The following is a 17463-nucleotide window of genomic DNA, read 5'->3' on the forward strand; positions in this document are numbered from 1 at the left end:
AAAAACCTCCAGGGCCTCTGACAATCTACCCTGGAGGAAAATTCCTTCCCAACCCCAAATATGGCGACCAGCTAGACCCTGAGCATGTGGGCAAGACTCACCATCCAGACACCCAGAAAGTTCTTTATATTAACTCCTATCATCCCATGTCTCTGTAATGGGGATACGTTCACGGTTACTTTCCTTTCCTGGGCATTTTCAATATCCATCAATGAAAGCTGCCACATATTTTGATTTTAGTGACTGATGAAAATTACTGAGATTTGATTAAGAATGTTCAATTTAGATGAATTGACTAATCAAATAGTCAGTGCAATTTGCATCAAAAATTCAGTTGCTCGATAAGTGCACCTCCGCCTTTGAAGTGTAGCAACAGCCCCGGCGCTCTTCCTGCAATACAAAGGCACAGTGCTGCAGGGAGCACAGGGCCAAGAGGAGCTGGGAGTCCCAAGATGACCCCAGGCTCCACGTGGCCCTGCTGCTTTGAAACACTGCATGCTGCCCGCCCCTGGGCTGCACGTGGCATTTCAAAGTGTCAGCACTGCATGGAGCCCATGGAGCCCACCTCCTCGTGGTGCTACCACTTTGAAGCACCCCCTCTCCCTTCCTACTGCCTCTTTCTAATATAGACAGCAAGGGGGGATAAGCGACTAGTCAACTCCTATGTCGACTGTCCAACAAACGTTTACTTAAGTTGGATAGTCAGCGTGTCATTCACATCCCTAGATTTGATCCCTTAGCAACAACCCTTTGGCTGTGTCTACACTCACGGCTTCTTGTGCAAGTAATTTGCAAATGAGGCTAAGTGTGGAATATCACCGAGTCTCATTTGCATACCTAATGAGCCACCATTTTTTTCAGAAGAGGCTATTGCGCAAGAAGGAGCATCTACACTGCCCCTTGTTGCGCAAGAAAAACCCTCGTGCGCAACGCCGTTCTTCCTCTCAAGTAATAGGCCTCCGGTGGTCTCTTCCAGCTCTAAGAGTCTATGACTTTCTATGAAATGCTGGTAGAAGCAAACATCCAACATGGGAAACTGGAATGCAAACAGTGAAAGTTTGGCAAAGGGGTAGGCAAGTGAAAATGAGATCTTCTAGTGGAATGTTTCAGGCAGCCTTCACTACAGCTAGTGCAACCAGTCCTGCATAGAGAGAGCAATCTATTTGTAAGCCCCATTCACCTCTGCTCTTTGCTCCGTTACTGTGTGTGGCAAGGAGTTACACAGGCCAAATATGGATTGTGTAAGCAGTTGTCTTCGATCAATTTTATATATACCACGTTTCATGTAATTGAATATTTCCTTGTGCATGTGTTGAGAGACAGGATAAACATAAATGCCAGCTCTACTTCATTATCAATTGATTCATAGAGTTTAATCTGAGAAGGAATTCATACAGTTTGATTTCCTGCATATGACAGAAGATTAAATATTGCCCTTGTAACACCTTTATCTCCCTCCATAGTGGTTTTTAAGTCCCGGCTTGACAGTCCCGGCTGGGATGATACAGTTGGGGTCAGTCCTGCCTTGGGCAGGGGGTTGGAATCGATGACTCCTGAGGTCTCTTCCAACCCTGGGATTTTGTGATTCAATGATTCTATGATTCCATGTTTGATTAAAACCTGGTCGACATCAGGATTTTGCCTTATAGTATCATAAAACCACATGTTTCAAGGGCTTATTAATGTTGGCTGGTCTCCTCCCTGCTAAGATACGGGATTTTTTTGTCTAAACTATCCAGCCTTTGAAAAACCTCCAGCAAAGGAGTATCCACAATATCTAGAGGGGTGTCTTCCAATGCACTCCTGTTCTTACAGCCAGGAACTTATTCCTGACATTTCATGGAGTCATAGAATCAAAGCTCTGCAAGGGATCTCGAGTGGTCATCAAGTCTAGCGCCCTGCACTTTTGGTCCCCTGTGTCAGCACCTTTTAAAAATCTCCAGGGATAGAAATTCCACAACTTCTCCAGACAATGTATTCCAGTGCTTAAACACCTGAGAGTTAGAAAGATTTCCCTAATGCCCAACCTAAACCTCATTCACTGAAATTTAAGCCCATTATTTTTGTCCTATTATCTCAAACTATGCAGAATAATTTTTCTCCCTCTGTCTTGTAATAACATTTTAGTCCCCATGCACTGTCCCCTTTTCTACAATATACAAATTCTTTTATACAGTTCTTTTAATCTTCCCTCATAAAGAATGTTTCTCTGTCCTTTGTTGTTGAAGTCCCTTCGACTTCTTACAGTGTAGAAAGTTAAGGTACAGTACTTCAACTTCATCTATGCAATTAACATAGCTGAAGTTGCATATCTTAATTTGACCTTATCCCGTAGTATAGACATACCCTATAAGACTTTTACAAGTCTTCTTTCCCAACTTCAATGATTTTTCAAAGATAATAGTTAAATGGCTTGGATATATTCTCCTCTGAATCCTTGATATTCTAGGATATATTTCAGGAGACCATGGTGACTTGAAGATATCGAACAGGAAGTGTTTCATATTAAGATTATGCATCTGACGAAGTAGGCCTTTACACCGGAAAGCTTATGCTCTAATAAATCTGTTAGGCTATAAGGTGCCACAGGACTCCTCGTTGCTTTTGCAGATCCAGACTAAGACGGCTACCCCTCTGATATTAACATTGTCTCTCCATCCAGGCATTTGTTCTATGAACATCACCCCAGAACCTCGGCATCCATCTCAAAGTTGGACACCTCCCTTACTTCATGCCAGATTCCAACACCACTGACTTCACCAACCCCTCCACCTTCATCTTGCTGGGCATCCCTGGCCTGGAGGGGAAACATGTCTGGCTCTCCATCCCCTTCTGCACCATGTACATCATAACCCTCTTGGGCAACATCACCATCCTATTAATCGTGAAGAGGGAGCCGAGCCTCCATGAGCCCATGTACTATTTCCTCTGCATGCTGGCCGTCACTGATCTGATCATGTCTACATCCATCCAGCCCAAAATGTTGAGCATCTTCTGGTTCAATTCCAGGGAGATCAGGTTCAGTGCCTGCCTCACCCAGATGTATTTTGTTCACTGCTTCTCTGTGATAGAATCTGGGATCTTCGTGGCCATGGCTTTTGATCGCTACGTGGCCATCTGTGATCCCCTGAGACATTCCACCATCCTGACAAACCCTGTAGTGACCAAGATTGGCCTGGCTGTGGTTCTGCGTGGAAGCGTGCTCCTTATTCCCCATCTCTTCCTGGCAAGGCAGTGGCCATATTGCAGAACCAACATCATCCCCCACTCCTACTGTGAGCACATCGCCGTGGTGAAGCTGGCCTGTGCTGACATTCCCATCAGTAATTACTACGGCCTCTCTGTGGCATTTTTCATTACCGGCCTGGACGTGTTTTTTATTGCTCTGTCCTACACTCAAATCCTCAGGGCCATTTTTCACCTCTCCACAAAGAACGCCCGGCTCAAAACATTTGGAACCTGCAGCTCCCACCTCTGTGTTGTCTTAGCCTTTTACATCCCAGGTCTCTTCTCCTTCTTGACACACAGGTTTGGCCAGAATGTGGCCCTGTATTTCCACATTCTCATGGCCAACATCTACCTCCTATTGCCCCCCATGCTAAACCCCATCATCTACGGGGTGAGGACCAAACAGATCCGGGACAAGCTCTTATCTCCTCCAGGGTCCTTAAATTTTCCCCTGGTGCTGTGAGAGAGCCTAATTCGAACTACCTACTCCATGCCGTGTGTAGCCGCGATCACGCAGTCCGCACTAAGGGGGATTTAAAAATGGCGGCGCCTGGTAAGATGCAAATGAAGCCCAAGATATTTAAATACCGGGCTTCATTTGCAACTTCGAATGCCTACATTAGCCACCCTAGTTCGAATGAGGGTGGCAGTGTAGACATACCCTGACTCTCTCCCAGAACCTACACCCCAACCCTGAGCCTCCTCCTGCACCCAAATTCCCACCCACACCCTGATCCTTCTGACCTGAGTCCCCTCCCACAGTTCAAATCCTTCGGCCCCAGCCTGCAGAGTCCTCCTTCACTCCAACCATCTCATCTCCAGATCCACTGCAGAGCCTTCACACCTGGTGAGATCCCTCTCCCGCACCTGCCCTTCGGCTTCAACCTGCAGCTCCTTCTCACACACTGAGCCCCTCATTTTTTGGCCGATCTCAGAGTCTGGGGGAGGGGGCTCAGAGTCTAATAAACCAGGCCTCCAGAAGAGTTAATCTGGCCCGGCCTGTATCACTTACTGGAGGGGCAGAGAGTCACTAAGCTTTCATTGTCCTCACTGTGCTGTATCAGTGTGACAAATGAGCCACCTATTGCTAGACCAGCACCACTGCTCCAGCCGCCTGAGCAAAAGGCATGTGAGTGAAGAGTCCAGGAGAAGGCAAAGACATGTGGGTACAGACGGTTCGCACTATGAAATGCTACAGATTTACCCAGAAAGTTTGGGGTTTGGCTTGTGTGTCCGGGTGCCATTTACAGTTGCCAGACTCTGGACTTTCACCTGGACTGCCCAGTTCAGAAAGGGATCTGGTAGTTTCCAGTTACTGTACGACTGAGGGAGGCACTGGGTCACTAACCCATGCCAGATCCTGACCAGACTCAATCCGACAGGCAGGCTTCTTGGGAGGCTGCAACAGTTCCCATCCCAGGTATGCTGGGGAGGAGGGGAAGGTCACTTATGGGGGGGGAGGCCCTCAAGGTCCTGTTACCTTTTGAACCTTACATAAGAACATAAGAACGGCCGTACTGGGTCAGACCAAAGGTCCATCTAGCCCAGTAGCCTGTCTGCAGACAGCGGCCAACACCAGCTACCCCGGAGGGGATGGACTGAAGACAGTGACCAAGCGATTTGTCTCCTGCCATCCCTCTCCAGCCTCTGACAAACAGAGGCCAGGGACACCATTTCTATCCTCTGGCTAATAGCCTTTTATGGACCTAACTTCCAGGAAATTATCTAGCTTCTCTTTAAACTCTGTTATAGTCCTAGCCTTCACAGCCTCCTCTGGCAAGGAGTTCCACAGGTTGACTACGCACTGTGTGAAGAAGAACTTTCTTTTATTCGTTTTAAACCTGCTACCCATTAGTTTCATTTGGTGTCCTCTAGTTCTTCTATTATGGGAACTAATACATAACTTTTCTTTAATGGCCCTCTTCACACCACTCATGATTTTATAGACCGCTATCATATCCCCCCTCAGTCTCCTCTTTTCTAAACTGAAAAGTCCCAGTCGTTTTAACCTTTCCTCATATGGGACCCGTTCCAAACACCTAATCGTTTTAGTTGCCCTTTTCTGAACCCTTTCCAAGGCCAAAATATCTTTTTTGAGGTGAGGAGACCACATCTATACACAGTATTCGAGATGTGGGCGTATCATAGTTTTATACAGGGGCAGTAAGATATTCTTGGTCTTATTTTCTATCCCTTTCTTAATAATTCCTAGCATCCTATTTGCCTTTTTGACCGCCGCTGCACAATATGTGGAAGTTTTCAGAGAACTGTCCACGATAACTCCAAGATCTCTTTCCTGATTTGTCGTAGCCAAATTAGCCCCCATCATACTGTACGTGTAGTTGGGGTTATTTTTCCCGATGTGCATTACTTTACTCTTATCCACATTAAATTTCATTTGCCATTTTGTTGCCCAATCACTCAGTTTGGTGAGATCTTCTTGGAGTCCCTCACAGTCTGCTTCTGTCTTGACTATCCTAAACAGTTTGGTATCATCTGCAAACTTCCTCAGATTCATCACCCAAAAAGGACGGTGCAGATTCAGGAATCTCCCCAACGTCCTCAGCCGTGACGACTGAAGCAAAGAAATCATTTAGTTTCTCCGCAATGGATTTATTGTTCTTGATAGCGCCTTTTATAGCTCGATCATCTAGGGGACCCACAGGTTTTTAGCAGGCTTCCTGCTTCTAATGTACCTAAAAACCATTTTGTTATTTCTTTTTGAGTTTTTGGCTAGCTGTTCCTCACAATCTTTTTTTGCTTTTCTTATTACATTTTTACACCTTAGGGCTGCTCAGAGCACTCACCCTAGCCCCAGGTCTGAAAGGGAGTCCTTAGCTGCAGCACAGCTTGAGTGTAGAGTGTGTGTGCATGTGTGTATTACTGAAGTATGGTGTGAAGGCCACAACCTGCCTCTCAGGTCCACCAGTGAAGAAGCTGGACACTGCTAATGGTCCCAGTAATGGGTGTGCACATGCCCAAAGAATTCTTTAAAATGCAGGCTCTCTGCAAGGCCCAGAACATCCTGCTGACAGCCAGGCCAGGGTTGTGCGATGGACCTGTCTCTCACCCACCCAGCAGCCTGTGTAACCAGCCCTTCTTAGTGCTATTATACCCCCCTCTCTCCCCTAATCCTTTTGTTTCACACAGTAGCTGCATTTTGTCTTAATTTGGTTTTAAGGTACGTGGGGCAGGGCCTGTTTCTCCCTCTGTGTTTGCCAAGGGGCCAGTACAAAGGGCCTTGAACTGGAGCAGGATCTGTGGAGTCTTCCACCAGACAAACAATGGTCATAAGTAGCACAACACACTAGCTAAATCAGGGACTGGTGCCCACCCACATAGCCTTTACGTACAGACGAAGATCAAACCATGCTTAGCAGCTGCAGAGTGTTAGGAACACGAATACTTGTGGACACGGCTCCTCGGTTTGGTTCAGACAGGAATGTTCATTAAGTCTCATTTCAGGGCTTAAACACACAGGTGCTTCTGCACCAGAGAAATACCCCAGACTGCCTAAATGAGCAGGCAGAGAATTGAGGTCTGGAAATCCATGTGCCCTCCATCCAGCACAGTGCTGGACTGTTTGACTCAGCCTGGTACTTCTGAATTCAGCTGAAGGTGGGAGAGACCGAAAGGAGATGAAGCAGAAGAGAGTAGAAATGCAATGCAACATTAATCCGGTCTGTATTCATCCTATAGGACCCTCCTTGTTCCATGGCAGTTTTTGGAGAGGGTTAGGTCACTGTCCACAAGACAGACCCCTAGCTCCACCCCATCCAAAGGAACTCCCTGTTTGGGAGGCTTTCACTGAATCTATTCCCCAGACTGATGTGTTTGCAGGTCTCTGAGCGGGAGCAGAAGTGGAGTCTAGGGGTGTGTCTAAACTACATGGCTCCATCAATGGAGCCGTGTAGATTAGGCTGATAAGCAAAGGGAAATGAAGCCGCGATTTAAATAATCGCGGCTTCATTTAAATTTAAATGGCTGCCTTGCTGAGCCGACAAACAGCTGATCGGCGCGCTAGTCTGGACGCTCCCGCGCTGACCTGAAAGCCCTTTATCGACCTCCCCGTTATGTCTCGTAGGATGAGGTTTACCTAGCGGGGTTTTAAAAATGGCGGCGCCCCGCTTATGCAAATGAAGCCCGGGAAATTCAAATCCCGGGCTTCATTTGCAAGTGCGGTATGCCTACATTACCCTCCTAGTTCGAACTAGGAGGGTAGTGTAGAGATACCCATAGAGAGTAAGTCTGGGATCCTTTCTGCTCTGTGCAGCCAGTTAATATCCCTTTGCCACAGGGATGAGTAGGCAAAAGGCATCCGAATATGTTCTTTGTTGTGACCAGTGTCGTGAATGAGCTGTTATTTCCATGGAGTTGCTATCAGTTATGGCCAGGTCTTTTCCCTGGGGTGTATTTCCTGCTGGTGCCTATTAAGGTTTGCATACCTTAATGTATAGAAATTATTGCTGCATGATGCACCATCAAACATGGAATTAATAGAGTCTTGTTCATAATTCATGTCTCTGCATAGTGTAATTTTTCAGTGTGAAGAAAGTACAATCTCCTTCACCCATGAGAACAGCCCCCAGTAGTGAATGTAGTGTCTCATGTTCACATTTTGACTCCATCCAGGCAATTTTTCACTGTGACCATCTCCCTAGACACAGGGCACATCCAGAAAGTCTGTGGAGCCTCTGATTCAAGTCAGATAGAACGTTCTGCTTCTCCCCCACTTCATGTCAGATTCCAACACAACTACCTTCACCAACCCCTCCACCTTCATCCTGCAGGGCATTCCTGGCCTGGAGACGGCCCACGTCTGGATCTCCATCCCCTTCTGTGTCATGTACATCATAGCCATCTTGGGGAACTTTGCCATCCTGTTCATTGTGAAGAAGGAGCACAGTCTCCATGTACCCATGTACTATTTCCTCTGCATGCTGGCCGTCACCGACCTGGTGCTGTCCACAACCACCCTGCCCAAAATGCTGGCAATCTTCTGGTTCAATTCCAGGGAGATCAGTTTCAATGCCTGCCTCACTCAGATGTTTTTCATACACGGCTTCTCAGCGATTGAGTCTGGAATCTTCGTGGCCATGGCATTGGATCGCTACGTGGCCATCTGTGATCCCCTGAGACATTCCACCATCCTGACAAGCTCTCTGGTGGTGAAGATTGGCCTGGTCATTGTGTTGCGTGGCAGCATTCTCGCACTGCCCTATCCCATCCTGGCAAGGCAGTGGCCATACTGCAGAAGCAACATCATCCTGCACACCCACTGTGAGAACATGGCTGTGGTGATACTGGCCTGTGCCGACACTCGCATCAGTAGTTACTATGCCCTCTTTGTGCTGTCCTGTAGGATTGGTCTGAATGTGTTTTTCATCACTCTATCTTATATCCAGATCCTCAGGGCCATCTTCAGACTCCCCACAAAGGACGCCCGGCTCAAGACTTTTGGGACTTACGGCTCGCACTTTGGTGCCATCTTAGCCTTTTACATCCCAACTCTGTTTGCCTCCCTGACATCCCGTTTTGGTCACAATTTGCCCCTTCATTTCCACAGTTTCATTTCCAATGTGTACCTCCTGGTTCCTCCCATGCTGAACCCCATCATCTATGGAGTGAGAAGCGAACAGATCCGGGACAGGCTGCTTCGGCCCTTTACTTATTAAGGGACTATAATTTTCTCCTCTGGTTGTGGCTCTCAACCAGAGCTCCGTGGAGCGCTAGTTGGTGACATGGCTCTCTTCTCTGAGTCACCCTCTGGCCAATCAAAGAAAGATTAAATTGACCATGTTTTCTCAGCATGACGTACTGGGGAATCCATCTGTGTACAACGCAAAGAGTGGTCACCTTTCTAATTGTAACTGGATACACAATGCACCACCCTTGCCCCACCAGTTTTCTTTGGTTCCTCCCTGCTGGGGGCCTGTAGCTGGCAGGATCCCCCCAATGAGTAGGGGCTGGGAGCTGTTTGCAGGGAGTCAGGCCTCGGGGGCAGTGCAAGGACCCAGCTTGGAAGCCAGGAGGGCAAGAGCTGAGAAGGGCAGGAGGCTGAGCCCCTGTGTTAGCTGGCGAGGTGGATGCTGGACAGAGACCAGGGTACAGGAAGAGCTGCAGCTGCACTGATCACAACCCGCCAATAGCCTCCCTGCATATAACACACCCCAGAGGAGCAAGGCCAGAGAAATGGCACTGTGAGTAGTAGCTAGCAGTGTGAGGCAGAAGCTGATTAAAATCCTGTCCAGTTTAAAGGAGTGAGTTTGCATTTGTCTTTATTTCTAACGTAATCGGCTTTATATGTACGGTCAGTGCTTACGATCACTTTAAACCTGTGTCTCTGGGTTTTTTTTACTGAAAGGAAGTCTGATTGGCTCGATGTGCTCATGGAGCCTGCTCAGGAAAGACGTCCTGGTGCATGCTGCTCTCCACAATGAGGGAGGGGCAGATCGGGCACTTTCATCTGACAAAGTAGGTCTTTGCCCACTAAAGTTTCTGCTTCAATCCATCTGTTGGTCTATAAAATGCCAACCTCTCCCACCTCCTTTTCCCAGTCCCCCCAGAGGTACATCCCTCCCCAGTTTTGTTCAATAAATCCAGTTTCTATTTTTGAACATACGTGTCTTTTATTTGACATCAGGAAGGGGGGCGAGGGAGTGGACAATGGAAGGACGTGAGGGAGGAATGGGGCACGAGACCCCAGTGGGGAGGACTGAGGAGGCTCTGAGGGCTCCTCGGGGTGGACGCTCTCCCTCAGGGCCTCTTGGATCCTGAGAGCCCTCCAATAGACCCCCTGTATGACAGCCTACAGCAAGTGCAGCCGTGCTGATGGCAACGACCCCACGAGACGCACTGGCATGCCCAGGGGCAGCTCTGGCTCTACATGGCCGAGTGCTGTGGTGTCCCGAGTCCAGGGGGCTCCCTTTAAGCACGAGCCTCAGATACCTCGGATATCAGCCACACTGAGGGTCTGTCTACACTACAGCACTAATTCGAACTAACGCATCCAGACTAAAAAACTAGTTCGAATTAGTGTTTTGCTAATTCGAACTAGCATGTCCACACAGAGTGGACCCTGAGCCGGGGTTAAGGATGGCCAGAAGCAGTGCCGGCAGGGCATCAGAGGAGGACTTAGAGCGTGGAGATGCTGCCTCAGGCTAGCCGAGGGCTGTGCTTAAAGGGTCCCGACCCCCACCCCGGACAGACAGTTCTCAGGGGTGCCCCGCTTGCAAAGCAGTCCTGGCTTGGATTGCCCAGAGTACCCACACTGGGTACATCACACCACTCAGCCATCAGCCCGGCTGCACTTGCCGCAGGCTGCCATCTGGGGAGAGGGGGCAATTGGGGGGCTGCAGGAGAGGTTCCACCCCTAAAAGCCCGCAGAGCCACCCCATTCCTCCCCATCAGGGGCTCGTACCCCATTCCTCCCTCACCTCCTATCACTTACCCCTCCCTAGCCCCCCTTCCTGATGTACAAAATAAAGGACACGTGTGTTCAAAAATAGAATCTCACTTTATTGAACAAAACTGGGGGAGACTGGGAAAAGGAGGTGGGAGACGGGAAGAGAGAGAGTGGGAGAGGGGAGGGCAACTACAATGATTAGGGGTTTGGAACTGGTCCCATATGAAGAGAGGCTAAAGAGACTGGGACGTTTCAGCTTAGAAAAGAGGAGATGGAGGGGGGATATGATAGAGGTCTATAAAAGCATGAGTGGGGTGGAGAGGGTGCATACAGAAAAGTTCTTCATTAGTTCCCATAATAGAAGGACTAGAGGACACCAAAGGAAAGGAATGGGTAGCAGGCTTCAAACTAGTAACAGAAAGTTGTTCTTCACAAAGCAAAGAGTCAACCTGTGGAACTCCTTGCTGCAGGAGGCTGTGAAGACTAGAATTAGAACAGAGTTTAAAGAGAAGTGAGATAAAGTGATGGAGGTTGGGTCCATGGAGTGGTATTAGCCAGGGGGTAGAAGTGGTGTCCCTGGCCGAAGTTTGTGGAAGGCTGGAGAGGGATGGCATGAGACAAATGGCTTGGTCACTGTCTTTGGTCCATTCCCTCCAGGGTCCCTAGTTTTGGCCACTGTCGGCAGACAGGCTACTGGGCTAGATGGAACTTTGGTCTGACCCAGTACGGCCATTATAAGCTCAGGGCTCAGGGCTCAGGGTCGGGGGTCTCAGTGGACCACCTTGATTTTCATGCAAACCTGCTCCTGGGTAGCCAGGCTGGCAGCTCTCCTGCCCTAGACGGCCACTTTCCTGTGCCTAGTGCAGAGGTTGTGGATGAGGTCCACGATGTCTGCACTGGACCAGGCGGGTGCCCACCTCTTGCGGTCCCGGGAAAGCTCCCGGGAGCCGCCAGCCTGGTCCCGGGAAGAGGGGGAGGGCTGGGGGGCCATCGGGTGGCTGGCTCGAGCCGTGCCAGGTGCAGGGTCTGCTGGCTGGGTGCTGGCAGGCTTGCACCTGGCAAGGGCACCGTAGCCAGCCCGTGCCCCTTTAAGGGGCCTGGGGCAGGGAGGGGGCAGTTGAGTTTCCCTGGTGTTGGCCAGAGTGGCCACCAGGGAAAGTTGGGGAGGGCTAGCCTCCCACTAGTTCGAATTAAGGGGCTACACACCCCTTAATTAGAACTAGTAAGTTCAATCTAGGCTTAGTCCTCGTACAATGAGGTTTACCTAATTCGAACTAAGCACTCCACTAGTTCGAATTAAGTTCGAACTAGCGGAGCGCTTGTGTAGCGCCTATCAAAGTTAATTCGAACTAACGTCCGTTAATTCAAATTAACTTTGTAGTGTAGACGTACCCAAAGCAACTACTGACCTGATGCCCTGCTGTAACTGGTCTTAGCTGCTCTGAAATGCAATCCAGTGTCCAATCAGTGTGGACGTGCTATTTCGAAATAGCAAAACGCTATTTCAAATTAGTTTTTGGGTCTAGATGTGTTATTTCGAATTAGCTTAATTCAAATTAAATATTTCGAATTAAGTTAATTCCAAATAGCGCTGTAGTATAGACATACCCAAAGAGCAGAGTGACACTAAGTGACTGGCGTGTTGGCTGGTCTCTGAGTGAAGGTGGCTGTTGGCTCCCAGAGCGCGCATCTCATGGCAGCAGGGAGCTTACGGCTCCAGTTACTTTTGGAAACCTCAGATTTGCCATGAGGGGATGATGAAGGCTCAGGCTGCCTTTACTATCCTGCGCCCTGCATCCCAACCAGGAACGAGCTCTGCCACAGCCAAAGTCCAATTTCCTCTTGGCAGGATGAAGGGACCATGGTCACAGGGACGTCAGGACTCCTGGTTCTGTCTGTCGTCCTGCCACTCAGTCTCCGGGAGACCTTGCCCAAGAGACCTCCCCCTAGAGTTCACTTTACCTATCTGTGTAACGGAGCTGGGACACGTTCCTGGCCACTTTCCTTTCCCGGGTGTTTTCGGGAGCCATCAATGAAAGTTGCTACATAGTTAGATTCTAGTGACTTACGAAAATGACTGAGCTTTGATCCTTTAGCAATTCACCTTCAGTGCACACAGACAGTGTTTGTGTTTCCAATTAGTCACCGGTCTCCTGATCTTTCTGTCTCCCCATCCTACCTGGGCATATTCAGAGTATGAGGCCTTGCTGGGTCTAGGGACTGTTCCTAGTCTTCTTACTAATTAACTATAATTGTTCAGTGCACACAAGCACACAGAGCAGCCAATTCCTCTCTGACTCAGCCCAGAGCCCAGGAGTTCTCCTCGCCCTTTGGGAAAGTTCTTTAATTAGTGTTGACTTCTAAAGCTGGATAAATAGCCCGGAAGCCCAGCCAGACTTCTACGCAGCTTCTATATATCCAAAGGCCACTTCTCTCCTAGACAATGAACAATCCCCCGAGACTGCACAGAGCTATATAACAAGTAGTGCGTGCTCCTGTGTTGGCTCTCGGCTTGCGACGGTGCTGCAGACGTTGGGCTGAGAGAAATGCAGGACGTTGCTGCCCGAGGGGGATTCCCAGGGAAGACACTTCCATCTCAGGATTCACAGGTAAACACCCCATTCCTCAGGAGCTCCCCTGCTCCACAACCCCAGTGCCACATGGGATTGAGGAGAGATTGCAAATATCTATGTTCCTTTCTCCTCAGCCCAGGCATTAAACATCCCAGTGCCCTTGCCAAAGTGGAGACTTTGCTCCAGTATCCAGGCTAAAATGTCCCTGTTTGCTGTGCCTCCCTGTCTGACATCCCCAGCCCCCAGCCATCTGTACGTCAGTGTATTGGGATTTTTCAGTAAAGGGCTGAGGAGCCAGCTGTGTGTAAAGACACAGAGCCTCTCTGGGGTTCCAGCACTCTGGATGTTAAAGTTGCCGGACCTGTTTTATGACGTTTATATTCCAGAAAGCACAGCAGTGCAAGGGAACCTCACCAGAACAATCATGAGAATCTTTCAGCCTGGTTAAAAGGATTTCTCTCCTAGTCGTTCGAGAAGTCACCTGGACTGTTGTGTCTCGGAGTTTTTTTTTTAAAATGCCCGTAGATGGAAGTAGACAACATGGAGAATTTCAATTGCAATAGTGAACATTTGGCAAACCTATAAGCAAGTGATAATGAGCTCTTCTAATGGAATGTTTCCGACAGTCTTCGCTACAGTTAGCGCAACCAGTCCTGCACAGAGGGAGCACTCCATTTCTAAATGCCTGATCTACATTCTGCATCTGTAAATTCATAGCATTTAAGTTACAACAGACCATCTAGTCCAGTCTTAGGGAACCTTTTTTGGGTTGGGGACCACTGATCCAAGAAACAGCCTGCTAGATTTTTGTGTGCTCCAGCCCCACAATGAGGCACATTATTTGGCCTAGTGACTAGAATTTGACCAAGACCTGGTATGCACCAGAATTTAACATCATAGAATCACAGAGTTAGAAGGGACTGAAACAAAATACAGGACTATGTAGCACTTTAAACAGTAACAAGATGGTTTATTAGGTGATGAGCTTTCGTGGGCCAGACCCACTTCCTCAGATCAAATAGTGGAAGTAAATTGTCACAACCATATATACCAAAGGATACAATTAAAAAACGAACAGATATGAAAAGAACAAATCAAATTTCAGAACAGAAGGGGATGCGGGGGCAAGGGGGTGTCTTAACGACTTAATTACCTGCATCCTGCTTCAAAAACCTTTTAAATCTGCACTTGAAAGGGAATCCTCTGAACTGTTATTCATGCTAAAATTTGACACTCTACGCGGGGGTCTCACAAAGTCTCTGGCTATCTTACCCATTACAAAGATAGTCTCCCCAATTAGCATCTCTAATACCATTAGCTCACAGACATTTACCTCCCCCCCCTGCATTCCCCTTCTGTTCTGGAATTTGATTTGTCCTTTCATAAATGTTCATTTTTTTAATTGTATCCTTTGGTATATATGGTTGTGACAATTTTCTTCCACTATTTGATCTGAGGAAGTGGGTCTGGCCCACGAAAGCTCATCACCTAATAAACCATCTTGTTAGTCTTTAAAGTACATAGTCTTGTATTTTGTTTCAGCTACACCGGACTAACACGACTACATTTCTATCACTATTTTAGAAGGGACTGTTAGGGTCTCCTGGCCTCCTCCCTACCAAGATACGGGATTTCTTTTGTCTAAACTATCCAGCTTTCTTAGAAGAACCTCCAGCAAAGGAGTATCCACCACGTCTGGAGGGGCGTCTTCCAATGCACTCCTGTTCTTACAGCCCGGAACTTTTTCCTGACATTTCATGGAGTCATAGAATCAAAGCACTGCAAGGGATCTCGAGCGGTCATCAAGTCGGGGCCCTCCACCTCTCATTCCCTGAGTCGTCTCCTCTTAAATGTCTCCAATGATGGAGATTCCACAACATCCCCAGACAATTTCTTCCAGTGCTTAAACACTGTGCCAGTTAAAAAGATTTTTCTAATGCCCAACCTAACCCTCCCTTGCCGCAATTTAAGACTGTTGCTTCTTGTCCTGTCTTCGGGAGTTCTGCAGTAGAATTTTTCTCCCTTTCTTTGTAATAACTTTTTATTCCCCATCCACTGTGCTCTTTTGTAGATTATATATTTTTTTTAAATCTTCCCTCATAAATAATGTTTCCCAGTCCTTTGTTGTTGTTGCTCTTCTCTGCCTTACTAAAGTTTATATATAACACATCTGTGGCTTCCCCCTTATCCACAATTCTTCAAAACCTGTTAAAGAAAGCGAACAGGTTGGTTTGACATGATTACTTTCTGACAAATCCATGCTGACTGTTACAAATCACATTACTATCTTGTAGATATTTGTAGATATAAATGGACTCCTTAGTTGTTCCATTATTATTATTATTATTATTATTATTATTATTATTATTATTATTATTATTATATTTTGGTACAGAAGTTAATCTGACTGGTCTGTAATTCCCGTGGTTGTTCTTTTCACCATTTTTATAAGTATGTGTATGTATGCACTTTACTAGTCTTCTGGAATCTTTCCTATATTCAATGATTTTCAAATATCATAGTTATCTCCTTAATTGTATTATTATTATTATTATTATTATTATTATTATTATTATTATTATTATTATTATTATTATCAGGGCTTGACAAGCGGTGGTGAGTCCCGCTCACCAGCTTTGTGGTTTGGCACATTGCGCATACACTGATCATGCTGCGGCGCTGTGCCACGCTAAGATCTATTCACCATGGGCGAGTAGATTGCCGTAATTGTTGATCCCTGATGATGATGATGATGATTATTTTATTTTGGTACAGTAGTTAAGCAGACTGGTCTGTAATTCCCTAGGTTGTCCTTTTCATCATTTTTACAAGTAGGCGTATGTATGCACTTTACTAGTCTTCTGGAATCTTTCTTATCTTCAGTGACTTTTCAAGGTAATAGTTAATGGCTTGGCCGTATTCTCACCTGGATCCTTGATATTCAAGGATACAGTTCATCAGACCTTGGTGACTTGAAGACATCTAACAGGAAGTGTTTCATATTAACGTTGTCTCTCCACCCAGACATTTGTTCTGTGAACATCACCCGTAGACCCAGGTCACGTACAGGAAGTCGTGGACATTCCAGGTATCTGCATGAAACACAGCTCCTCCTCAGAGTTGGACACCTCCCCTACTACATGTCAGATTCTAACACCGCCAACTTCACCAACCCCTCCACTTTCATCCTCTTGGGAATTCCTGGCCTGGAGGCAGCCCACATATGGATCTCCATCCCCTTCTGCATCATGTACATCCTAGCCATCTTGGGGAACATCGCCATCCTCTTCATTGTGAAGAGGGATCCAAGCCTCCATGAGCCCATGTACTATTTCCTCTGCATGCTGGCCATCAACGACCTGGTCCTGTCCACAACCATCCAACCCAAAGTGCTGAGCATCTTCTGGCTCAATTCCAGGGAGATCAATTTCAGTGCCTGCCTCACCCAGATGTACTTCTTTCACACCTTGTCTTCAATAGAATCTGGAATCTTCGTGGCCATGGCGTTGGATCACTACGTGGCCATCTGCCATCCCCTGAGACATTCCACCATCCTCACAAACTCTGTGGTGGCCAAGATCAGCCTGGCTGTGGTTCTGCGTGGAAGCGTGCTTGTAATTCCCCATCCCTTCCTGGCAAGGCAATGGCCATACTGCAGAACCAACATCATTCCCCATTCGTACTGTGAGCACATAGCTATAGTGAAACTGGCCTGTGCTGATATCCAAGTCAGTAGTTACTACAGCCTCTCCGTGGCATTCTTCATTACAGGCCTGGACGTGGTTCTTATTGCTGTGTCCTACAGCCAGATCCTCAGGGCTATATTTATCCTCCCCACAAAGGACGCCCGGTTCAAAACTTTTGGGACCTGCAGCTCCCACCTCTGCGCCGTTTTAGCCTGTTACATTCCCAGTCTCTTCTCCTTCCTGACACACAGGTTTGGCCAGAACGTGGCCCTGCATTTCCACATTCTCGTGGCCAATATCTACATCCAATTGCCCCCCACGCTAAACCCCATCATCTATGGCATGAGGACCAAATAGATCCGGGACACGCTCCTCCGTCTCTTTTCTCGTCAAGGGTCCTTAAGTTTTCTCGTGGTGCTTTGACTCTCAGGCTGAGTGCAGGGCAGAGCTGGCTGGTGAAGTGGCCCTGGGCCCTATTTCCTGTATTCAGGACTGGATTAGGAAAGGAGCTTTAGGAACTTAAGCGTCTCCTTAGCCCAGAGGCATGGGCTACATTCATAATGCTCGCATT

The 17463-nt window shown here is 47.6% G+C and overlaps 4 protein-coding genes across 4 annotated transcripts in view; all 4 read left to right on the forward strand.

Annotated features, from left to right (window-relative positions):
* LOC102444446 (olfactory receptor 52R1-like) overlaps positions 1 to 17463 on the forward strand; it is a 130627-nt gene that overhangs the window by 87559 nt on the left and 25605 nt on the right. The gene's annotated exons all lie outside the window — the stretch shown is intronic.
* LOC102444670 (olfactory receptor 52R1-like) lies at positions 2732 to 3691 on the forward strand. Its single transcript, XM_075900734.1, has 2 exons — positions 2732 to 3400; positions 3473 to 3691. The coding sequence occupies exons 1-2, from the start codon at positions 2732 to 2734 to the stop codon at positions 3689 to 3691; spliced, it is 888 nt and encodes a 295-aa protein (XP_075756849.1).
* LOC142818802 (olfactory receptor 52R1-like) lies at positions 7965 to 8903 on the forward strand. Its single transcript, XM_075900816.1, has one exon. The coding sequence runs from the start codon at positions 7965 to 7967 to the stop codon at positions 8901 to 8903; it is 939 nt and encodes a 312-aa protein (XP_075756931.1).
* Positions 16282 to 17249, forward strand: LOC142827744 (olfactory receptor 52N2-like). Its single transcript, XM_075923347.1, has 2 exons — positions 16282 to 17015; positions 17088 to 17249. The coding sequence occupies exons 1-2, from the start codon at positions 16347 to 16349 to the stop codon at positions 17247 to 17249; spliced, it is 831 nt and encodes a 276-aa protein (XP_075779462.1). The 5' UTR covers positions 16282 to 16346.

Source organism: Pelodiscus sinensis, chromosome 1 (assembly GCF_049634645.1).
Source record: "Pelodiscus sinensis isolate JC-2024 chromosome 1, ASM4963464v1, whole genome shotgun sequence".
Lineage (NCBI taxonomy): Eukaryota > Metazoa > Chordata > Testudines > Trionychidae > Pelodiscus > Pelodiscus sinensis.

Coding starts and splice junctions, on each gene's coding strand:
- LOC102444670 (XM_075900734.1), top strand. CDS start 2,732: ATGCCAGATTCCAACACCACTGACTTCACCAACCCCTCCACCTTCATC. Junction 3,401..3,472: donor TTGCTCTGTCCTACACTCAA/ATCCTCAGGGCC, acceptor TGCAGCTCCCAC/CTCTGTGTTGTCTTAGCCTT.
- LOC142818802 (XM_075900816.1), top strand. CDS start 7,965: ATGTCAGATTCCAACACAACTACCTTCACCAACCCCTCCACCTTCATC.
- LOC142827744 (XM_075923347.1), top strand. CDS start 16,347: ATGTCAGATTCTAACACCGCCAACTTCACCAACCCCTCCACTTTCATC. Junction 17,016..17,087: donor TTGCTGTGTCCTACAGCCAG/ATCCTCAGGGCT, acceptor TGCAGCTCCCAC/CTCTGCGCCGTTTTAGCCTG.